General features: G+C 39.2%; 1 protein-coding gene across 2 annotated transcripts in view; it reads right to left on the reverse strand.

Moving 5' to 3' along the window:
- TEX2 (testis expressed 2) overlaps window positions 1–24,651 on the reverse strand; it is a 29,981-nt gene extending 5,330 nt beyond the window's left edge. The window contains exons 1-7 of one of the 2 annotated variants that reach the window (XM_010286400.1): window positions 23,002–24,651; window positions 15,741–15,941; window positions 13,749–14,085; window positions 12,347–12,594; window positions 9,733–9,882; window positions 8,209–8,308; window positions 3,434–3,566 (exon numbers count right to left, since the gene is read on the reverse strand). In XM_010286400.1, coding sequence (XP_010284702.1) covers window positions 3,434–3,566; window positions 8,209–8,308; window positions 9,733–9,882; window positions 12,347–12,594; window positions 13,749–14,085; window positions 15,741–15,941; window positions 23,002–24,630 — 2,798 coding nt within the window. In that variant the 5' untranslated portion in view covers window positions 24,631–24,651. Of the gene's footprint in view, window positions 1–3,433; window positions 3,567–8,208; window positions 8,309–9,732; window positions 9,883–12,346; window positions 12,616–13,748; window positions 14,086–15,740; window positions 15,942–23,001 lie in introns of both variants that reach the window. The other variant, XM_010286391.1, reaches the window with a different exon arrangement.
- Window positions 24,652–25,200: the final 549 nt, after the last annotated feature.

Consider the following 25,200-nt stretch of genomic DNA (forward strand, 5'->3'; position numbering starts at 1 on the left):
ACCCTCGGGCTTGTGAATTTTTAAGCTCCTCTGACACAGTGAATGATGTTTACAGGATTTAAGGATTTGTTTTGGTTTTTTTTTCTGAAGTGAGTCCAAGATGGAATAAGGCGAAGAATGTCATGGGGAGAAGGGGGGAAAAAAGTGAAGTAATAAAATCAAACAAGTGCTGCTCTTAGGGTACAAAATATCACACCATAGTAACAGTTCCCTAGACTTTAATTATGGACAATCACAGAAAAAAATTCAAATCTTTTAAACGGATTAAAATTACGGAAGGATACGCTTCACTGTTAACAGATCTCTACCAAATGCAAGAACTTGAAATAGTTACACAACACAAGCTTCGAAAGTACATGATTTTAGCCCTAGGGACTATACCCAGGACTGTAATATTCTACTGCTTGTTCAGAATACAGTTTATTGCTGCGTTTTCTTTCTTTTTGTGTGTATGTTCTTGGAAATTTATTTGCAGCATTTAATAACCTCACACAGGGCATGGACTGAGGCTACTGCCTGCTATTCTGTTCCTAGAACAAACTGTTAGTTGCTGCATGAAGCCCTAACGTAAAAGGACAGTTCAAGTACAGCTCAGGGTGCACAACACTCCTTCCTAACTGCCTATTTAAGAGCTGGAGCAGTAATCCCATGACCTCTCTACACTGAAGAATTTGCTACCCAGGCTATGGAATCAGAATCATAAACCTCTTCTTACCCAGAGATGCATTTGGTACCGGCGGAAGAGTGAAGCAGCACATCGAACTGAACCCCCTCCCTGAGGACTTAGCGGGTGGTGGATGGTTCATGTCACTGGCCCAAATAGCAATGCTGGAGCTGTCTCTCAGTGACCAAGTTCATGTTTTTAGGTCAGATTCAAACTACGTATCTACCTGGGTGTCACCTCACTTCACTTTCCTGTGCACATCATACTACCCAGTTCCAAGCATGCCCAGTGCATTTTCAAGGCTCTCAAAGGTGTCACCTTTTTGCAAGAAGGTGTTTTATTTGCCTAGGTAATGGGACCCTCTGAAAAGCCTCCACAAGCATGCACCGACTGGCTAAGACCACAAGATTTCCTCGCATTAAACAAAGCAACAATAAATAACCTTGAGTGAGATTTCAGGGGATCTCTGCATACAATGGACCATTTATACGACACAAGCATTGGCAGAAAAACACTTTGGGGCTACAGTATTGTTCCTGAGCAGATTGCACAGTATTTTATGAATTGCCACTTGTCAGTTTGCTTTTACATGGTACAACATAGCAAAAAGGACTGATGGGGTAAGAAACTGCGGTAAATTTGGGTTAGCCTGCCTGCATTTGCCTAAGCTCTGGTATGGTAGAACCTCCTACTGTATTAATTTTATAAAACTGGCAGTTAAATAGTTTTCCACCCTTTTTTGAGAGCTACATTTTCCTGGGAGTGCAAGACAGCATTATCAAACTGTGTAAGAGCACGCTTCACTTCTATTTCAAAGAGTAATGCAGCAGCAACGATAGAATAACTGCAACATTGAACCATTTGTCTCGCTTTACACTGATGATATCCAAGGACAGTTAAAACTCAGTGCTGTTTCCCCCACCCTCCTCTTTCTGGATGAGTAGAGGCCTTTCTTAAATGAGACTGTGGTTACTGCATCTCAAGGGGTGGATTGTTCTAGGCTCTTAAGGGACAGGAATGAGCGTAAGCAACCAACATGCATCGCTTACAGACCATACGATGGTAGATGCAAGCGCATGCAGAATAGCTTGGTTTGTTACAGCGATTGTCAACTCCTAATTAAAAAAAACAGTAAAATTAACTAACACAATGGAAAGCATAGATGAGAACCAAACTGTTCTATACTTAGAGTCTTTAATTTGTTTGTTTGTTTATAATATCCATTGTATTTAAGAAAAAAAACCAACAACAAAGCAACCAAAAAACCCTCATTCCAACTAGAATACATTAGACTGCTCTTTACACAAAGCCGGCATGATACCTGGCCCTGAGCATGTCAAACGTCTCGGCCATGTGCAGGGAGCAATACAGTTAATGGTTCTACCTTCACGTAATGGGTTGCTTAGCTACAGACATTTACATTTGCGTTGCTGGGGGCCTAGTGCTCAGCTAGAATCAAGCTGATTTTTAAATATTAAATCGATGCGTTCACTAATTATTCCTGAGGCCATTCTTGCACTGGACAGATATAAAAATACACAAAGAAAATCCTGAAGGGATAAGGAAGAAAAACAAGAACTTGATTTGTACAGACATTTCCTTCTCTACCCCCCATTTTTTGGGCTGACAAGATTAAAGGGATTTTTCAACGATCACACCTACCAATTATACTGATGTAAATTCAGAAGTATTTATTTCAAGCAGTGGCAACGAGAATCTAGGTCAATTTTAAATTCTCTGAATTCCTACCAGTGTATGAGATCATTCAGCCATTAGTTTTTTCACATTTATTTTCTTGTCATGACTGCACTGTAATATAGTGCTGCTGTAAGTATTACTTCAGGATCTCTCAGAGTAAATGGTCAAAGCTACGACACGAGTATACAAAGCATCTAGTATCTTAATTCTGAAAGACCACAACATTTTATTAATATCTAAACAAATGGCCAGATTTAGAAAATATTTTCTTGATTTGTTGGCAGTGGTTGTACACTAAATCAGAGACCACCTACTGTTCAGGGACTGCAGATTTCTTACGTACAAAGAGAATACAGCACAAAGGGAAGCAACACTCCACAGCTGACGGGATGGATATTTGACACGTGTCACTCATCAGGTTAATACAAATGGACAGATTAACGAAATTCAAACATCATAAAAGCGACAGGGGAAGCACAAATACAAGTTAGGTAAGTTACAGTATGTGTATTTTCTAATTAGTTCATCTATAACACTTAGACACAGCAGGTAAATAGAAGTGAGGAAAACTGGAGACTAAAGTAGGGGTGTGATTATTCCCATGATGCAGTAAAGCTATTGAAAAAGTATCTACGTAACAATTACAGCCTGTTTACCTTCCACAGATTTTTACTATTACATGGTTTACAACTCTAGCTGTACCATGCTGTAGTGGCATGTTACACGTGTCTATCTCTGTACCTGCTTGTGTGTATCTCCGATACTTAAGTCTTACTGGCTAAGACCCCAAATCAAGCATAAGACAAAACTAAATTTTAGTCACAAAACATTTTAAAATCCTACTAAATTTTTTTTTTAAATTATAGTACTACAAAAGTCTTTTGTTAAGACAATTATCAATGGTGTAATCAGATGTAAAAATTGCACAGAAAGACCATGTTCTACACTCACACATATGCAACCCCCCTGACCCCTTCCAATCTATTGCAGAGCCAGAGCTGTGTATGCACAAGGCAAAAATCTCACTTTTTCACTATGAAAGCTCTTGATTCTACCATTGTAATACCTTACCCCTCTTTGCCGATCTCTCCAACTTTAAGCGCTTCACCAAGCGGCTCTTTACCAAGTTTGGTCAAGTTCATCTTTGTCTCTAGGGTCATTAGAAAAGATCCATTGTAGGACATTTCCAAATCAATCCAAAGTCCTGAAATTAAGAAAAACCAACAACAACAACAACAACGATGTCACTTTTAAGAATAGTCACAATCACTTTATTTTAATGTCAAGCCAAAACTCATTTTAAGAAGTCTATACACCACACTTCTTCCAAAGAGAAAAACTACTTCTTGGTCAACTGATTATGCCATTAATTCGCAAATAATTAAAAACTAATCAAAGCAAGTTTTCTGTTCGCATTAAGCTTAATGGAACAAAGTTGAATGTTCAGATATGAATCAAAGCCACACCGAAAGACAGACCAGTGAGTACAGTTAATGATCGAAAAACAACAACAAAAAAAGTGTGATTTATGCACACCTAAAGTGCTTAAAGAGATCAAAATTGAGATAAAGAAAATAGAATACAATCAGGAATTCACTTCAAAACTATTTACAGTACTGCTCCAAGCCAAACAGTAATGGGGATGCTCCTCTCTATTACTTATGCTGTCCAAACAAGGCAAAACTTGAAACCCCAGAGCAATATTGCTTGTCACACATCACAACCTGCAGTCTCTTTTGCTTTTCGACAATGGAGTATCGAAGAAGTACAAAGGAGTTCACTAACTCAGCTATAAGCATTCTTATGACTCAGAGCAAACAGGGTCATTACTTGGAACAATTCTAGACATATAGTATTAAGTTAAATCCTATTGTTTGGGCAGTCTATTTTCTTACTGCAGTGACATAAAGAATTGTCTTGGGAATAAGTGCAAAATTAGGTTCTGCCTCTTAAGTGACAGCCTGCAGTCCCACTGATTAAAAAAAGCTGTAGGGTATTTGTGATCCAGAAATTAGAAATCAGATGGCACTAAGCATAGATTATGCATCTTCCTTTTCCAGATGTTGCAGCTGCATACAATATGCCCTGCCAGTATCTGGCACATCAACCACTAATGCATTCTACTTTTATTTACTTATTCAGAAGCAATTAATGGTAACTACTCTTCGGGCTTGATTGATCTAGAAAAAGATACACTTTTTCAGTTAAAGAACAACTGTTTTCTTTTCTGCAAAAACATGTCAGAAGAATGGCATTGCCCCCAGTCCCACGCATTTATATTTACAGAAATACACACAGCTCCCGAAGACCAGGTCATTCATACACTGTGAGATTACATGGTGGAAGCAGTACTGAAGGCAAGATGCTTCTTTACTAGCCCAAATTACTCTTTTCCATACTACAGTTTTTCTAATGCTGTTCTAAAACAAAAGAACTCAAACACAAGCTTATACAGACTTTTTCCTCTTTACAGTAAATGAAGCAGTAGTAGGATAATCGGAAAGAAAACAGCTAAACAGACCTTTTGGATAACTAATGAATCAGCATGCTTCAAGCATCAATATTGTTTTAACAGTAGATCAAATTAAGCAAAAGATGTCATTACCAAGAGGGAAAATTCCTCTTGGCTAGAAGTTGTTCATATGCATTTTCTGGAGGGAAAAAGGGAGGTAGGAAAAGGAGAGGGGGTGAAGAATTGGGCCAATTGTATAATTTATTCAGAGTTATCTGGTTCCTTAGCCTTGACAGAAGTACAGTAAATACTACAGCATATGCTGTCACCCAAATGGGACTGTATTAACAGAAACAAGATTTTTTTTTTTTTTCCTAACATAGTCTGTTAACAAACTTAGTTACTTAGAGGAGCCATATAATAAAAAAATCTTTTCCTCATAATCAAGCACTGGTAAAAAAGTATGGATGAAACAAAGCCTATCAGAATTAGTAACTGCATTTTAAAGCCTCACAAAAGGCTGCCTCAAATGACTGATTGTCTCAGTTTAGAAAAATAAATTCTTTAAAGTGTTCATTCTGGATACTAGCCTGAAGCTTTAGTATTTTTTTTTTCCCCCCCATGTGTGGTTTATTCATAGGTCAACTTACCAACAAATACATTTATCCCTAAGAAAACAAGCATTCCCAATTATCATTATTCATTTATGTCCTTTTAAGTACAATAGCAAAATAACTTATTTCAGCAATTATTAACTGCAAACTCTTAAAAACTCAAATACTAAGAGTTCACATGTCATTCAACAATATGAAAGAAGTTACAAGGATTACAAATTCCACCATAAATGTTTGCTTCTCGCAGTTTAACTGAACAAGTTGTTCTCACTGCTGTTGTCGGCAACTAATTGAAGCCAAGTGTTCAGCAAGTATCCTAAATCCCATCTCATGACTCAGAAACACAGTCTTCAGTTACAACTAATGTTATGAGAACTGAGAAAGGAATTCAAAAAATGTTTCAATCTAGGCAAAAGGAAACACTCTGACAAGAACCTCAAAGCATAAGTTCATTTAAAAACAAACCACCAAACCACCTAGCAAGCATCATACATGTAACGATTTTAAGAAATTTTCACTTTGTTTTCTGTAACTCAATATAAAATTTCTACCAACAGTGAAGCCACTTTGCTACTGGGAACAGCAGAGGATGTCCTAAGTACTGTGGAGAACCTGCTGTCCCAGGCAGGAAGCATATGACAAGAAGCAGCAATATGTTTTAGTACCCAAATACTGACTGCACATGAGCTTATGCTAGCTATTCAATTTTTATTTCTCTTAAAAGACAGTTTTTGTTCCTCATGGCAACAACTTACTTTGTTTATAAAGCTCCGTGAAAAACATACTTTCAAGAAGTTGAGAGCGAAGTACCCAGTGTTTTATAGATAAGGCTTTTCCCCAGAGTTGCAAGTCTCAAGTGAGATAAGGGCAAACAATAGTTGGATACAACAGGCAGCATTAGTTAACATGTTATGTTCGTCCAAGAGAATTTTAATAATTCCCCAAAGTCTGTTTTGTTTACACTTTTATGAGGGCAAGGTTAGAGATTACTAACATTCTTAGGTTTTCAATGAGTGGTTTGAGTGGGACAACATTTTTAATACTAGTGATAAAGTTTATTTATTTACTCCAAAATTTCATGCGTCTGGTATTCTCACAAAAGTCTGATAATAACTGTTCATCTGAGTTGGAGAAGAGCATGGTAGTAAGAGTGGCAGACAAACTACATCAAACTGGCATCAAAACTACAGTTAAACCTTAAAAACCTTCAAAAGACCAGGTCCAAACTATGTAATATGAGCAAAGATGAAGTCTAAATTGCTTCTGAGCAGAAACTGGCTCATTATCTAATACTGTGCACTGCTGAATTCTATCACAACTTCCATATCCTGGGGAGCCACTGTTGCTTGACCTTTAAGAACAGTGAGCGGAACCAAGATCTTGAGAACACAAACAACCCCAGTGAACAGAACCCCCGCTCAAACCCACCCAGTTCAGCACTGCAATCTCCTCCAACCAGCACTGCAACAAAGGACATGGTACTGTATACCTGCTGTGTGTTCAATACCCTCGTGCTCTGAGAAGATGTAAAGAAACACAATAGTCTGTTCCTCACTTAGAAACACTGCACAGGAGAGCTAGTGAAGATTAATCCTCTTACGATTTTCAGCTAGTTATCTGTTCAAACTTTGCTCTGACCACATTTGTTGTTACTGTTCTAAATATGCTACTGAGACTTGTTGCAGTTCGGCTCATCACTGGCCTGTAATTAAATTCCTACCATCTCACTACCAGTTTATTGGTTTTAGCATCATCTAGAAATTATTTTGATACCTTCATCGAAGAATAAAGTGAATGAATGAATAGCAGTTTAAAACAAAAATAAGTCGTTTGCCATGCAATCCATAGCTGCACAACAACAGGTCCTCCAAGGAAATATCTCCCTTTAGACCAATTAGAAACTTCTCCACCTTGTGTTAAGTAATTGTCTTTCACTTCTCCAGCCCACTGAAACAACATGGTAACTAAAGGAATGAATGGAGTGAGAGGAGACAAGTTAAGAAACCCTTAATACACTCAGAAACAATTTAAAACTGCTCTGATTACATGTCTTAGAAAGATGGCATCTACCTCTCCTCAGCACGTAGAACAAATACTTAAGCTAAAAAACTTTAACCCAAGTTTGTCCTTTTGTAAAACTACTTAAGTGACAAGAGTATCCTCAAATGTACTCCTGTGACCAAAGGCAAGCCAGAAACAGCAAAGAAAAACAGTTCTGATTCATAAAGCTGTAGTATGAAAGTCATTCAGCTCAGAAAAAATTCCGTATTTAATACTAAAGACATAAAATGATGCTGTATTTTTGAAGTTTCTTTTCAAAGCAACACTGTATTCTTGTTTTCTGAGTTTTAAAACTGTATTTTCCTAATCACTGTTTTCAGAACAGGGCAACTTCTCTTGAAGAGAGACATATCTGTTTTCTGCTATGGTACAGAATCAGATCTGTCTTGAGCAGATGTACGTTGCTCTCTGTAGTCCATGACACAGTACGAGATACAGGTCTGCATCTCTGTCGCATGCAAATTGTAGTTTCTGTTCAGTAATTCTTGCCAAGTGAAAGACACGATCGTATTTCCGTATCTATAGAATTATGTTCATACCAAGCCTGATGCTACTACTATTGGAGATAGAGACCACTCAGTAGCTCCTCAGAGTAAGCCCTTATTAAGTATACCTTCCTCTGATTAAAACACCCATAAGATTAACAGATCAAAATTCTGTTCTCCACAGGTACGAAGGCATGAACCTGGCAAAACCAGAAGAGGAAGCACGTATTTTACCTCTGTGATCAACAGAAGGTTTGAAGGCTTGAAGGATCTTCGGCACTGCTATCCCCATGTCAAGCTCAGTTAAAGTTAGTTCATTCATGAAGTACGGCAGCTAAAAGAACAGAATGTAAAAATCAAATCCATGTTATGAAACTAAATATCATTGCTTCCTAAGAGAAGAAAGGTCATTAAACTTAAGGAATGGATTGAGCTGAAAAATCACCAGTGAAAGAACAAAAATACCATTACACAGATTTGTTCCCATTCTAGGATTTTGCAGTTATCAGTTTCAAAATAATATTTTAGGGGGACATTCAGCATCTGAACTTGGAATGTCTTCACAACTATGCTGAAGTTCAGCTGCTGATCTTAAACCTCCAGCATGCTTTTTAGTTAAAAAAAAAAAAAGTAAAAAGCTCAAGAATTAAGTGTAAGCTCTATTTTACTGTGAATAAACATCAAAGACTGCTTTGGAATTTAAATTCAGTTACATATTTTATAGTTGCAGTTATATCAACATCTCGGCTATTTTTATCTTTGGCAAATTCTTTCATAGCACATTAGCTTTTAAATCTGTGTCATAATGTTAGTATAACAGAGGCACAGAATCATGATGATTTAGGTATCTATTTACTGTAAGTATTTAGAATTTCTATCAATTAGATCTCCTGTCAACAGACAGTGCTTTAACCTATCAAAAATACACCCATTCCCATTCCCAGTCTTTCCACTTAAACTGTTTTCAATGAGATGTTTGGGTACCCTGCTGTCACAACTGTGGAAACAGCCAGGGCAGAATTAGGTTACTGCTTATTTCCCAAAGCACAAGCAATACTATCTCACAGCTGGTGCTGGCAGCTAAATTTCACAGCTTTTGTCAGCAAGACTACATCTCCCTTTGCCTTTAGGAACAGGCGAACTCCTCCCCAAACATCAGGAGCTAAACAGCCCTGTGATTAACTACTGCTGTTCAGAATTTACAGAACGGAAAGGGAAGACCCAGAAGTCACTCAAAAGCATCACTCCTCTCTTCACCCTTTGAGCTCAGGCAGTTGATGCACAATTATAACCCATCACCCCACAAACAGCTCTTCCCCTGACTGTTACTCCCACTGACCTCTCCTGCAAGCCGTGTTTATATGAAGCTAACAGGAGCACATTAGAATTGTGGTTTCCCGATCTCCTCCATCTTAAAGGCAATCTACTATTTCCCAAAGCAGATTTCATAACTTATAAGCAATTCTATTTATCCCTGAAGTAAATACAATAATACTTCTACTTTTTACATAAAAACTTCAGACACAAGTAGTTAATCCAGCTGTAGTTCACTTGAAACTGAAGCAGCAAAGCTAACATGTTGAGAGCCTCCTGTGAAATGGATAGCAAAGCTGAACTGGAACTCTGCTTCACATTTACTTACTTGTCTTTTACATACAACTGTGAAGTAAGTGTTTCTTCTACTGTTTCAAAGCTTAAAGACTGTATGTTTGTTTTCCTCCATAAGAAATGTGTAGTGTAAGTCTCCAGATTAGTTACCTTTATCTTGCTAAGTTTCATTTGGATCTTCTTTGACACTAGATCAGACCAATACTTTTCTCCTAAAAAATCCCAAAATATTCTTCCAAGCAAAGCATTCACCCAGGCCTCCTGTTCTTCTTCTTCAGCTTCCACATGGGCATCCGGTAACTGAAAACACAGAGCAGGTTATTCAGCTCTATAACATGGTCAGAAAAGGCCTCATTTACTCTGAGAAGTTCCGTGTTAGAACCCAGGTTTGCCAAGAACACTAAATGCTCCACACAGCTAGCAGATTTACAACCACATCAGCTGGCGTGACATGAGCTCGCTGGTCATCATCCTGACATGCAACAGAGTGAATGAGACCACACAGATATTGATTCACCTCTGTCAATGAAATGAGAAAGTTGTATGTAATTTAACCTCTGACAGAAAAAGCATGTAAGCCCAGAGTGAGCAGACTTAGAAATGTGTCTGTAGCCGAGACGCTCTCTCTTCCCAGTAGGATCTAGAAGAACAGCTACTCTTCCTTAGTATTATCAAAAAATAGGAAAGCAAGACCCAATCTTACATCCTTCAATCCCGTTCAGAAACATCACAAATAGATGATAAACAAATGCAGTATAGGGAAACGAATTCTTCCTTCCAGTGTTTGTATATGGGATTCAGGAAACCATATTGTTCCTTGTGCTGCATTAAAGGTTTTGATTACAGTCCAAGAGGATTATGTCTTGGTTTCAAAACACTTGGAGATCTATGTTCAGATGTTGCATCACTGACCACAGACATTAAAGCAAAGGCAGCTGAAATAATTTTGGGTGTGTACATGCTATCACATATTTCATTAAAACCAGGAGGTTTCCATGAAGGAAAGACAACACAGTTAATGTCTCTCAGCTGCCTGCAATGAAAGGAGAATTTGCCTTTCACTATTTACAGGTAGAAGTCCTGAAGCCAGCAGAAAAGGAGTGCTTTCCAAGAGGAGTCAGGTAGATGCTACAGTTCTGAACACCACTTCTTGGCAATGAGTGCTCCCAGAGGCTGCAGCCTCACGCGGGCAGAACTGCTGGGCTAGTAGCTTCTGCTGTGACGCACGTTTCCTGCCAGCGCTGTTCATCTATTTATAGAATGATTTCTGACACGTGCCAGATTCAGCAGCAAATTCATCACTGCTTCAGGCGTTGTCAGAGGCTAGAGTATCTTTTTTTGCTGGGGGCACACAAGGTATATTTATTTGCACGCTATCCCATGGCCTCCTGCTCCTTTCTGGACATTGTATGAAAGTCTGGCAACAAAGATGCATGACACGAATTACAGTTTTTAAATTAACGGTAATCATACTTAACGTTAAGGATCCATTTATTAAGAGTGTCATACTTAATATTAAGGGTCTGTTTATTAAGAGTGATTCAAATGCAGTCCAAGAAGCCAAAGGATCAGTCGGAGCTATAGATATTGTTCACTATTATGCTGCTATGTACTACACAATACTAACACATCAGCCACTTAGTAGTGCTTTAAAAGATATTTAAAAAATGGAAACCATACGATCCATTCATCCATGCTTTATGTCTTACTGAGCAAGACTGTCCAAATCAAGCTGTAGTCTATACAAGAACCAATTCCATTTCTGTCCCCAAATCAACCCAAGCAGCAGGGACACTGCAGTAAAAATGGTCCCACTGTTGTCCAAGCCACAGCCAGAGGACCACATCAGATACATACTAAAGGCAAATTCCTAACCCTGTGCATGGCAACAGGGCCAGGACAAAATTCTTGAGAAGCACTGAAGAGGTTAAGCGCTTTCTGAAACACGCAACAGAAAACCAGTTCTCAGTTCCAGGGAAAAAAGCACTGCTTCATGTGATCCAGAGTGCATGAGCGAAGCCAAATGTGGGCTGAAAACAGATTTTATAGTGTACTATCTGTGCTGAAAAACTGCTACAAACAGCATCCAACTTGTACTTGTGTTATATGACAATTCTGTCCCAATCAGGTGCTCAGATGCACGCAGGAATGGTAGACAGCCTTTAGATCCCCACAATCAGCAGAAAATGAAGATCAATTTTACTATAAAGTACTAAAAATTCCACTTAAATCGTTTAAACAAGCCAAACCTCAAAAACATGCTTTTAGTTCAATCTACTTTAGAATATACACCAAAAAATTTAACTTTTTACTACTATTGGGAAGTGAGGTTTGTGGAATTTTGTTTTATTTTTTTGGTTGCTTTGTTTTAATCTTAAGCATAAGATGTAAATTCTTTCAGGACCAATGGTTTTTAGGACACACCTATGCATTACTAATTAAGAAAATCTACGGCCATATTACCTTCAGCTGTACAATCTTTCAGGAACAAGACACCACAAAAGCCAGAAAAAACACAGACATTCTTGGGAGATAAGAAATCAAACTAAATCAATGAAAAACTTGTATGTTACAGTGAGAAGAAATCATGGTCAACAGGGAACTGGCAAGCATGAAAACCCATGTGGACTTCAAAAAAAGTTTAGGTCCAACCTTTAGTTAAAGAAATTAAGTTTTCTTTCTACATAACTAATCTTTAAAGTAGTAGTTAACAATATAAAATATATCACCACCTCAAATGTATCTTTTTGGGGAAAAGTATTACCTTCTTCACAGCTGTAGGGCTGCTATCTGCACTGAGGACTGGACTACCTGAAGGGCTTTTCTTTTCCTGGGGAACACACTTTGCCATATAAATACTGTAGTCCAGAAGCATTTTCTGCCGCACATTGCCAGCCAGATCCTTGTGCTTCGGCTGGGATGCAATTTCTTCTGCACTTCCCTTGCTGCTGCTTCGGCTGTGTGTGAGAACTCCAGATTGACTATCAGTTCTACTGTGGGTTGGCAAGATACCTAAATTGAAAGGAATAATACCTGTTTAGCAGAAAAGGAATCTGACAGTCAAATAGCAGTGTATGATCAAACACTTAAAAGGAAAAGTTAGCTTGCAAATATAATTTATTCTGAAAAAAGACCAGAGTAGTGCTTTCTCATTTTGAAGGGTAAAAGTAAATTGCACTACTGTGTGCTTAGGTGGTCCTAAACCCAAATGAGTCAATATTTGGTATGATTCAGCACTCAGCAGGATGTGGGACTGGAAAACTCAGCTGATCAAATAGCATATTTAAATATGGACACTCACATACGTATAACATATGGCAGAATTTCCAACAGCCCTGTTGGGGAATGCCTAAAATAAAAGTCATGTGATTAAAATGTACCTATAACTAAACTTTTTTTAAAAATTTAATTATAGGCTGTTACAATTAAAAGGACTGTCAAAAGAATGTAACTATTAGAATTTTAATTAGCCATTAATTTTGCATTTGCATTTCAAGAAGTTATGTGCCAGAAATAATGATGTTAACCAATTTTTTTTTAAAAGCTTCTCAGAAGATAAAGACAGAAAAGCATGAGTCATTCAGATTTAAAATTATATCAGAGGATGGTTTTAAATTAATATTTCAAACATTTGATCAATACTGTAGACTAACATGTTTGTTAGTTCAGATATATTACTAGCACAGAACTTTTTATTTAAACACTAAAATGTGTTTGCTTGTGACATTAACCCATGAGAGAGCTTTTTAGTCTTTACAGGACACTGGAGTGGAAGGATAGAGGAAGAAGAACGGGTAACAAGAGGACTGAGTCTAATACTGCAAATATTGACAACAGTTCCAACAGTACAGACTAAAAAAAAACAACAATTAAACAATTCATCCTAACAAAAATTACCAGAGTTGTTACAGTCACTGAAAAATAGTGTATTCACATAAAAGTCTAAAAATAGTAAGAATAGTTGAGGTCATACAGCCAAGAGAGGAAAAGGCAGGGTAGGAAGGTGGGAATGAGAGGCCAAGATAAGGAGCAGAAGAGTGTCTTCAGTATTATTTGTCTGTAAAGATCACTATGGCTCCACAGTTGCTATAACTACCACTGGGAAAACGTAACTATGGTTTGTTTCTTTTAATAGATGCTTTTACTAGAATACAAAATTTGAATACCTGGCTTGCTCCCAGATAAACTGGATAGCTTCTTTGCTTCAGACTTCAGCTTGGATGCGAGAAGAAACCTTCTGAACCATTCCTCCTTCTCCCTACCTGTCCTTCCAAAGAGATAAAGCACTTGATCCTTTTGGCTAGTGTACTTTGCTCCATCCTGAGGTTTCTTGGCTTCTTCATTGTTCAAGTCCACTTTTTCAGCAGATAACTTTTCCTCTGTATTCTCTTTATCAGTCTGGGCCTTAGCCATAAAGTCATCCTGTCTAGCAAGTTCAATGCAAATTGGGTACTTCTTATTCCAAATCCGTTTTCGTGCCAGACTCTGAGGAACCAGGGAAATCTGAAGGATAAATTGAAGGGTTAAATTAACTTATTTTTCAGTTGTATCTTCTACGTTTCTTTAGTCACACAAAGAACATAGGAACACGAGAGATACAGATCCTACATTGGATCTGCTGGGTTTAACTGACTCAACTTATAGCTGGTTGATGTCTGGTCCACTGCTGTCACTACGTCCTTGGCGAGCCATAGCCTTGGAATTAAAACAAGGACCATTCAAGCAGCTTAGACTTCTACAGTCACGTGAGGAAACTCAGTTTTCATTTAAAAGATCTTATTCTCATAGTTATGCAGAAAAAACCAGAAAAAACAAGAACCTTATTTCTGTGCCAATAGGCAATGAGAATCTAAACTGAGTTTTAAAACTCAACTTTTCAGGCCCACCTCATGAAATTGAGTGTTTGAACTTGGTAATAGTCACATCAAGTATGTGAGAATCAAGGAATAAAAGTTATTTTATTCCTTTATTTATAAATTCTGTTCCAAATCCAGTACATTCAGAGAGAACTGAAACACTGCAAGTGATGAGAAGAGTAATAAGACTTAAAAATTCTAATCTAAGGACTGAACTTACCTGTGTTCTCCAAAAACTGTGGGTAAATACCTTGGAGAGACATGATTTGCTTATTACACGCAGGGAACCCAGCACCATGCGACCAATTGGGGGTGGGGGAAAGGGGAAGTACTGGAAATTTTTCTAAGACACCATGGAGAACAACTGTCAGTCAAGTGCTCTTCTAGCATGTGACAGCTTTGCTTGTCTTCGTTACGGGAAAACAAATCTGCAGTAGGCAGCAATCTAATTTTTTGTTTTATCTTTCTCACCATCTTCTTTTAATGGAAAGCAGAGCTGACAGCAAGCTCCTTTCCCATACGATTCAGGGATACAAAGGGAGGTTTTCCTGACTGTCGCCTTGGTCCCTCTCTCCCCCAACTTCCACAGTCAATTGGTAGTTTCCTCCTACAGCTGTACTGCCAAGGCCCTCTACTGATGCAGCACATAAAAAAAAAACATTCTTTTAATGATGGGATATTGATGTATTACTTAGTAAAATGCCAATGGAATCAACTTCACATGGTAACTTCACAGATTTGAGGGAGGCAAATAACATGGAAACCTGTTTCCAGCATCATTCTTGATTCACTGTTCCAACTGCAAAAATCCCAATCTCCTTCCCTAGACAGTGGGTACCAAGAGCAAGTCGTGTCTGTTCCAGTCACCTCTTGCTGTCCTCTTTTACATCCATATACAACGTACTTCCCTCCTTCAAGTGAAATGCAAGTGTTGTCTGAACGGCCTTTGGATAGAGACAACCACCTGAGATGATGCATTTTGGTGTAAGCTTCAGAACAGTCATGCGGTAATCTAATGTATAGGCAACAATTCTCTAAAGTCCCACGTGTTAACTTCTGCTTTGAACTGACAGAGGAAAATCATGCTTTTCCTTTACTGTGTAAATATGTATTTTTCTCTAAATCTGTTCAGTCTTCCTCCCCAGCACAATCTTTTGCAAATTAGTCACGACAACAGTTTTGTTTACAGAATGACAGCACATGAATCTAGAGGAGTGAAAAGAATTTTCGAAGTTTAAAAAGAAAAACCAAACATTTCAAAGTATTCTTTGTTAAAATCAGACATAAGTAAGGCACACTCACCTTGCTCTCTGTAAGCTCATAAATTTTCTGGCTGACGTACGTGACTTCAGGCTTTGGCTCATTGTACACAGCCCTTCTAGAAATATTTTTATTAGGTTTTGAAAGTCTTAAGGTGCTTCCTTCGAGTCGCACATAGACAGAGTGAGTCAACGTAGCATGGTATGTTTCTGGATCATAATTATAAATTTCATTCATCCATCCCTAGAGAAGAAAACACTTGTTGACAGGCGTTTAAGCTGCTGGAAAACCAAGTACAGCATGTACATCAAAGTTTTAAATAATTATCCAAGCTTTTGCCAAAGTTGCATCACTTACTGTACTAATACAACAAAGCAGTAAACGCCCTAAGTGAGGTAGCACCAAACCGACAGAGCACGAGATGAGGACTGTATCCCAAGCACACAACCTGTTTTTCTGAGTAAATCATTTTGCGTATGTAGTGCCATGCTCTTCTACCTCATCTTCAGGAAACGCTGCGAGACCTGCAGACGCAGGCTTGCTGGGAAGCCACGAGGCAGCCAGGGAGGGCATGCTGCACAGCAGCCCGGCTGCGTACAGCGGGCACGGACGTCTTAATCACCAGCAGTCAACGCAGAGCAAACAGTCTGTCTGCTTACAGACATGACTGACATTTTAATCACCAACAATTAAGGACCGAGTAGAAGACCACAACAGAGCTTGTTCTAACACACCATCACCATTCAACACCATTTAACATGTTGTGTAACTGCCCAGTTACAACACAGGAGTCACGTGGGGATTCAATTTCATTCGTTCCTGTGCAGTGAAAGAAGCAGAAAACTAAGAAGCCAGCCCTGCCGTAACAAGCCCATAGGTGCTGACTCTAACCGTGGAGGTGATGTTACTCCTCTAACACCTAACAGAAAATGAAAGATGATAAATGGAGCAGAAGACAAGCCAGTTACTCATTCAAGGAAGACAAGTTTTCCTTCTCTTAACCTGCCCTACAACATACTTTGATAATTACTTCCACCTACACATCAAAACCTTAATTCGGTACACTCAATATTCACTAGCGTCAACAGAAAGTGAAGGAAACACCAAGAGCATCAAGTAAAATGGCATCTTTATAAATACCTAGGTGAGTGTAATAGGGGGGAGAGCTGAAGGAAACAAAAAGTTGTAAAAACTTCATGCAAAACTTCCCATTACTGCAACATTTTAAACTTGTAAGTTTCCACCCACATATAGAAATGTAAATTTTGGTTTAACGCTCATTTACTTCAGTGCCATATCGTTTCTCAAAGTAGACAGCATACACTTTCTTAGGTGCCATAGGAACAGTGCTATCTATGTTTTGCTTACTCCAACATCTAGCTCCATTTTCCCTATAAACCCTGAAAACCTAGATAAATTAGCATTTATTTTATGTTCAGGAAAGATTAAGCCATTCATCTTTACTCGGCTCCAGAGCAGATGACCTCTTTTATTAACAGAAATACCTATACCAACACATGCTCTTTGAAGAAGCTTTGTGTTTGGGCTTTTTGCTTACACTGGGTTATATTCAACTACCATATAGAAAATACAATGCATGAGGAAGAGTTTTCTATAAACCATCAAGGTTCTGCACAGCAGGGTTGATGTATGTTTGAGCACATCCCATTTCCTTCCTAGAAATTATTAAGCCAAGACATCTTTGAGCAGACAGCAATTAATTTTCAGCCAGGAACTCCAGGTGGACTTACTGAAGCGCAAGGACATCACGTGAGTTGCCTGAAGCCACCGTGAGCCATTCACTCTGTGCAGAACTGGAATATCCATATGGCCCACAGATCTCTGCAGAGACTCCCACCTGCCCTCCAGATCAGATCTACAAGCTATTTCTAGCTCAGGCACTGAAGTCTGGAGCCTGCAGCCAGGCAAACTAGAGATGAAAATTTGCTGCCTCAAAAGTTTATTGCCGCCTTCTGCAAGGCAGTTCAGCCAAAGATCACACAGGCTGGCACAAAGAGAAAGGGATACTTGGAAAGCGGATCTTTATATGAAGCTTAGCCACACAAGCCTTTTTTGTAACTGGAATAAGCTATGATGTTATTTTTAGTAGGAGGGTTGGAAACCTCTGGGTACATGTGGTACCCAAGAAGGAAGGTCAGAGTACACTTGGAAGTATCCTTAACATCCTGCTCGAGGTAGAACTGGCTAGAGTTTTCTGACACCAGCACGTGAGCTGAGCAGAGGACATGTAGCAATGAAAACAAGGCAGTCAAGAGAATTATGTGTAAATCATGCCATGTACCATAGTAAGAAGTAAAAATCCAGGAATCCATCTTCTTCAAAGATGAGGAGCTGAGAGTTGAGATGACATGAACACCTTGGGACACACATCAGATGCACAAAGTTTGCTATACCTTCTCAGCAACTATAGCTATACGACTGTTATCCATTATAGGCATCCTTTTAGTTTAATTTTATCCCTCCAGCCCATATGGAGATGCCATAGCCACATCTGTGATAAAAAGGCACGAGGCCCAGCCTACAGTAAGTGACTTAAGCAAGTCCAATGAACAGGATTCTAAATTCTTCTGGTACGTCATCCACTAGACCAGCACCTTTCCTATCCAGTTTCTTCCGTAACGGTGCCATTGCCAGCCTTTCTGCCATAGGAAAACAGCAGAGGAGAGGCCCTTTTGAAGACTGCCTCCTTCTTCCCAGCAACAGCAAGACACACTGAATTTAAAGGGCAAAAATAAACAAAACAGAATCTCTGCTTCCTCCGTTTGTATATTCCTGCTTCTCTTTCAGCATTCAGGAGCCTTGGAAAGTCCCACCTGCTTTCCTGATCCCTACCACGCGCCCAGGCTTTCCACTTCAAACAAATGGATTAGCTCTATAATCTGCCAAACACACAATTCTCAAACCTCGTACTGTCGCCTCCCCTGCTCACTGTACGTAACAAACCAAACAGGAGTGCGAACGCTGCTTCTCATAGCACAACCATCAGGTTATTGGCAACTGAAGAACCCGTCCAAGGCTTTTAACAATGATTTCTGGCTGCTTAAGGTACTGAGCGTTGAAAGTCTAGAACAGACAGAACAAACACATTTACCACCTAAAACAGCAGGAAATTGATTTGCACCGATTCCTTTTTGCACTCAATTTTCAAGTTATTTTGTAACACAGAGAAACATTGCATGGCTGAGAGTGAAATACTTCATCCAGTGATGAGTCTTCACTCTACTAATGAATCCGAGAATGTGTGCCAGCTGCAGTAATTTTTCTCCCTCATATATCTAACAGTGTTAAAGGGGGAAACAACACATCTTCCTTCTCACTTCAGCAATTTTCATTTTTGTAAATCATTTCATCTAGCATAAAAAACATTTTTGAGAAGGTTATCCAAGAAACCCCAAAATCAATTCCAAAGTTCCTGCATTTTAAGAACAATTTTAGCGGAAATACCTCCACCCTCTCTTTGCAAAACCAAACTGGAACAGAAGATCCACAGCCTATGGAAACCATTTTGCAATGCACCTAAACAGAGAAGTTACGTTACCATAATGTGCTAGCAACAGATGAATTTTCCCAAACTACTGAAACAACAATGGATTTCCTTGTGTAAGAGAGGAGCGACTGTATGATGGGTCTTTTTTGTACTAGCAAAGTTGTTAAAATAAGAAATGTAGTAATTCAGGGAGGACAATGACCATAGTCATATGCTACGCTGCAGCTGCTTGCCATTTATGCCGATCCTGTGATCTCCATTTATAAAGGTCAGCGGTTGCTCTGAATTCACAGCTGAAATTAGGAGACAGTGCCTCACCCCCAGCTTGGTAACTAACCTGAAAATGTAGCTGGTTTGAATATCGGGCAGCACAGCTTTTACAGCAAAGGTCACAGTTACTATTCAAAAGCCCACACATGCGCTGCCAGGATCTGGCCTGTCTGTTAGACAGCAGAGGCTGAACTTCTGGCTTTTGGGGTGCAGCATGTCACCTCTGTCACAGCAGCACTATCACCTAAACCGGCCCGCTGGGGAACGCACGGGTCTGCGCAACGCAAGCACTTGCATAAAAGGACTTTTAAAGGCCCACCCCAGTTTACTTTTCCTCTTTTGTGACTCTGGGCTGCAAATTTTTTATTCGAACTGCAAGTTCAACAGAATAATTCATGCAAGTATGAACTGCAGAGGAGTGGCAAGGTTTTAATGTTACTTAGTTTAAGATCGCAGGCATGTTATGCCTTAATCTGAGAGGAGAGATGGGGGGAACTGCAAAAGATGCTTATGAAAGACCCTGAGGGCTGGGGGCTCAGACCAGGTCTGCAGGTAAAAATAAATAAAATAAATAAAAATCATTACTTCTAAGATATTTTCAAACACATAAACAAAAGGATCAGCAAATCAACAGATTGCTTAGTAGCCATTATCATTATATTATATAACCAAATGCTCCAGCACTGAAATTCTTGAAAGACTGTTGATCACTCCAATCACACTAATCGAATTAGGGAATCCCTCTCATTACCACTATTTTGTAATACTTCAGTAGTATTTTGCTTGATAAACGAGGAAAAATGTAACTCAAAGGTTTTTGAGCTTTTATTGACAGGGAATGTAAAGAGGATCTAATAAAAGGTTTAAGGTGGACAGAAGTAACCGTCACCTTAACTGGAACACACATTTGTCTGCCAGAGGCCACTATCAAACACGAAATCCCGTCACTAATACTCAGGAACAGCATGCTGGTAAAAAGCCTCCTCCTCCTGTACAGCTGTGGTTCAAAAAGCTTCACTTCTCCAGCCGGCACTGCCCACATGGCCTTCTCATAAAAGTTCTAATGGAAAGGGCAAATTTATCATTTCCATTTTAGCTGTTACTTAAAACCTTTTGTATCAGCCGGCACCACACAAGGGAATGCACACTTCAGAAGGCCAATAAGGAAGTTAGAAAAGACTAATGCATTAAAGCAGGGAAAAAATAAAAACGTGGGCAGAGGGAAAAAGGAAAAGGAAGCTAGCAAACTGAAGGCTAAGGGAATGAGAAGATAAGAAAACATATAGCCAAGACGCAGGGGGTTTGTGTGCACTGTCTGGTTGGGGGAGTGGTGTTCTCCCTCGAATACCAAGGGCGTTTAAGTGAAATAAGCACAGAAATCTACAGAAGCACACACTAACCAGCACAACAGCATTTTATTCTTTCACACTGCAAAGGAACAATTTTGGGGGAGACAATACTAATGTTCAGGAATTTCAGCAATTGCTGAGGGGAATTTTCCACTAGTTCTTGAAACCAGGGAAATGTGCACTTCTTAGACAATGTTTACGTGGGGGAGAATGCACATGTACTTGTACAAAAATAGCCTGATGATAGCAGTTTGGCAGAATCCCTGCTCCTAGAGCCCCATAAAGGGATCTTACTCATAGCATTATCGTAATGGCATGAAAGCAGTTCAGGCCAGAATACGAGACCAACAAGTCCTGAAGAGAACGTCTTTATGCAAGAGCATCAAGTTTAATTTCCTATATTCACATGGGTTTTGTCACAGATTAAATCTTTATCTCATTTTTCAGAGGATCTAAACTGTACAGTGTTCATTTTGACAGAGGCAAATAGAAAACAGTTGTGTAAGGGGGGAATAACAACTTGCAATCTGCTAAATCACATGACACTATTTCACTACAATATGGGCACTGAGCTGGTTTTTAACTCCTGAAGCATTAAAAAGCCTTTTTATAGGGCTTTACGTATTAAGAACAATTACTTTGTGTGTTAATGAGTGCAAGAAATACTTATCAAGTCATAGAAAACATTAATCTACATTCATACTGATTTCTCTGCACAGTTCATTTCTTGCCTACAGCCATTCTCATGTAATATCTCTCCTGGATAAAAGTTACCAAAATACAGTTTAAAGATTCCTGAATAACAGCTAACATCTCAAAGAGCCAGCTTAACACCAGCCAACAATGAATATCAGGATCTTTACCAGCTTTGAAGTATCAAGGCAAATTTATATGCTGGGTCTCAGCACCCAATTAACAAGGACAGAAGTGAAAGTTTGTCAAGATTTGTACATGCAGGCAGCAGGTAAATCAACTGGGGAGACAGGAGTGTTCAGTCTGCATTCACAACAGCAAATAAAGACCACAACTCCCAAAAATCAAGAAAAACAGGGAACATCAAGGCAGCACCAGGGCTGGGCATGCAATTGCTGCCTGTATTCAGTATATGGGCAATTATACCCCATTTCTCCAATTTTTCAGTTACCTAAATTCATGCAACCTTTGTGTTGTCACACATCTTGGAGATGCACCTTCAGAAAGCCCAGGATGGATTTAATATTTACACAAATACTCTGATAAGCAAGTGAATCAAGGGAGGGTTGTACCACTATCATTCTGAAATGCTTCTATTGCACATCAGAAACCAGTAGATGCTTTATTGTTCAGAATTCTGCAATTGGGAAAAATATCATTTTAATTCATCAGAGGGAGATCAGGAGAAGCAGGACAGGGACAAAGAAGCACAAAGCCACTGAAAACTGAGTGGTTGTATGGATCACAACTGGACAGACAGCAATGTGCCAGATCTACTGAAGCAACAGCAACTTGCAGTTGTGAACCAGAAGTGGAGATGGGGAAGGGCAGAGAGGAGGGAGGATACATTTTCTAAGAGCTTCATTTAAAACCCAGCTGTCGGGCACACATTTTACTTAACTTTAATCCATATTATACCATACAATATTCAAGATAGCAGCACACAGAACCAGACATCATAACCCATGAGTACATCCCTTTCATCACTCATTCCTCCTCCCATTCTAATTAACTAATGTTTGAGGAGAATCCATATGCTCCCCAACTGTCTATGGTTTACTTGAACACAACGCTTTTGAATCTGCTTAGCTTGAACAAAGACAGACAAATTACTGCCTACACAGTAAAATACTCCAGAAACAAAATACATCTCGAGATGCAGCTTCAAAAACAAATGTTACTTTACATACTAAACTCTGACATTACTTGCTCTGAGTAGTTCAGCTGCATCATTTAAAATCCATCAGCAAAACCATTTGCCCCTTTTACTTTTGAAGGAATTCTGTTTTTCTACTAATCCTTAAGGACACTGAAGTCTTACATATTCTTGGATACTAAAGAGTTTGTGCTCCTGCCAAAGCCACCTGATCCTAATACTCTATTTACAAATGGGGATAATTCAGCTTTTACACCTTCAGAATAGATCTAGTTTACTATTTCTACCCAAAATAATGCGGACACACACAACATGCCGTGACCTCACCTTCAGTATTTCAGGTTCTTTGATGTCTAGAGCTCCTGTATTCCATCTCTTTTTCATACTTTTATGCAATTTGAGATATTCATGAGTACGTGGAGTAAGAAGCCAAATCACACAGACAGCTATCATAAATCCAAGGGCCATTCCAAGTAAGAGTCCACTTAAGTAGCCAGGTAGAGGGATAATAAAGTAAGCATAGACTAACAGTGTTAAGAAGTATAAAGTTTTCACTGGTACTTTAGGCTGTTGCACATATGGATTATTTTCATCTTCACTACTGAGCACAGTACCATTTTCCTCAGTCATCTCTGGATCAAGCAAAGTTTCAGTAGGTTTATCATTTTTGCTTTCATCCTCTAGCAAGGAAAAGTCTTCAGAATACAGTTCACAAAACTCCTCATCCTCTCTGCTTGCTAGTGCAGACAATGAACATTTTTCAAGTACGAGTGAAGTTTTCGAACTCACGTCCTTTGTGCTTGCAGACTGAGAGCTTTTGGTCTCTGTCTCTTTTGCGTGTTCCTCCACCGCTTTTGACTGATCATTTTGATTCAGGTTAGAGTCACTTCCATAGAAGTCCCCTTCAGAATCACATTCTTCTTCCTTAATGCTGTAGTTGTTATTGCTTTCCAAATGGCCATTCAAACTGGAAAGGTTTGAGAGTTCTGAAGCACTTGAAGATAAGGCTTTGGGCCGGTGGCTACTACTTTCATCACCCATTATTTTACTGAGCAGCTGAAAAGGCTCATAGATTACTTCAGAAAGGCGTCTTTTAGTATCTTCAATTTTAGCCTCCATTTCAGGTACTTTAAAAAAAGAACGAGTGTCAGAGGGAGATGTTAATGGAGATGAGGGGGCAGTTTTAGAATCACCACCCGTAGCTCGAGGTTGAGTGAACTGTTTGAACAGATGCAAGTTCAGCTTTGAGTCGGGTGGCCTGTAAGACACAGCTTCAGATTCTTGTTTAGAAGTGTCTGTAGACAGAGATTTCACTAACGTTTTCATTAACTGTCTATGTCGCATCGGTGGGGTGGGTTCTTTTGGTTCCACATCTGTTGAAAGGGACTTAACTAAACCCTTAAAAGGCTTTGAACTAGAAACTGTGGATGATCCACTAGAGCTGGCAACTGATCTGGAAGGCGATGAGGATGGGGAAGACGACAGGCTGGATTTCTGTTCCACAGGTGGTGGTGCACCTGATAAGCTAACTGTATGACATGAGAATGATGATGGAGACAGCACTAGTGGCACTGCACTGAATACTTGGGATGTGGAAGGAGAATCCAAGAGCTTTACAGTTTCTGCAGTTGGCAGAACTGCAGATGACGAGGACAGTAGCGATGCGGAGTTGGCCATATTAAGCGAGGTAGCTGGACCAGAAAAATCATGGCCGGTATGCTCAAAGCAGAGGTCTTCCTTGGCTTCAAGTGCTGTTACAATGCTTTGGTCATCTAGTTCCTCATCAAGAAATTCCTTAAACTCCTCTTCCTCCTCTTCTTCCTCCTTCCCAAATGCAGAGAAATGAATAGTGATGGTTTCTCGGGAGACAGATCGTTGGACCTGCACTTTTGGTGCTGACTGCTTTGAGGACATTTCACCAGTTTTCTCTGCATGGCTACTGTTCTGACTTGTCATTGCAGGTCCCAGAGATGTGTCAGAGTCTGTGAAGAAAACGTAATACTATGTTAAATGCATTTTTCTTCCCTTCAAACACCCTTATTTTCAAGCGTTAAGCCAAACACAAGAGACAGGTTATACGCAACAGGTCAGTCAGTTGAAAATTAAAATGCTCTGGATGCTCTTCATCTCACTGGATTTAAAGCTGTCTGTTACTAAAGAAATTGACTGTAGATGTATTTCGTTGCATAAGATGTATCTATATTTTAGTTAATACACCCTTCACATCTGCTTATGATCATTTTTAGTATCATTGAACGCAAGAACAGATTCAAAGGCAAGGAGAAAAACATGCTTAGAACAATTAGCAATCATGGATAGGAGTGGAGAGCATTACCAAACCCTCTCAGATGATCTTTAAGGAAGAATCTGACACAACAGAAATAGAAAAAACAACCAACTAAATAGAAAAACAACAACAACAAAAACCAAGCAGAAGATATGTATGCTCAAAATTACAGATCTAGGTTAGTTTGCTAGGTAACATGTTTCCACATAGCACAAAATGGCAATATTAAGAAGTGCTGT

The sequence above is a fragment of the Phaethon lepturus genome, unplaced genomic scaffold (assembly GCF_000687285.1).
Source record: "Phaethon lepturus isolate BGI_N335 unplaced genomic scaffold, ASM68728v1 scaffold670, whole genome shotgun sequence".
In the NCBI taxonomy this organism is placed as follows: Eukaryota; Metazoa; Chordata; class Aves; order Phaethontiformes; family Phaethontidae; genus Phaethon; species Phaethon lepturus.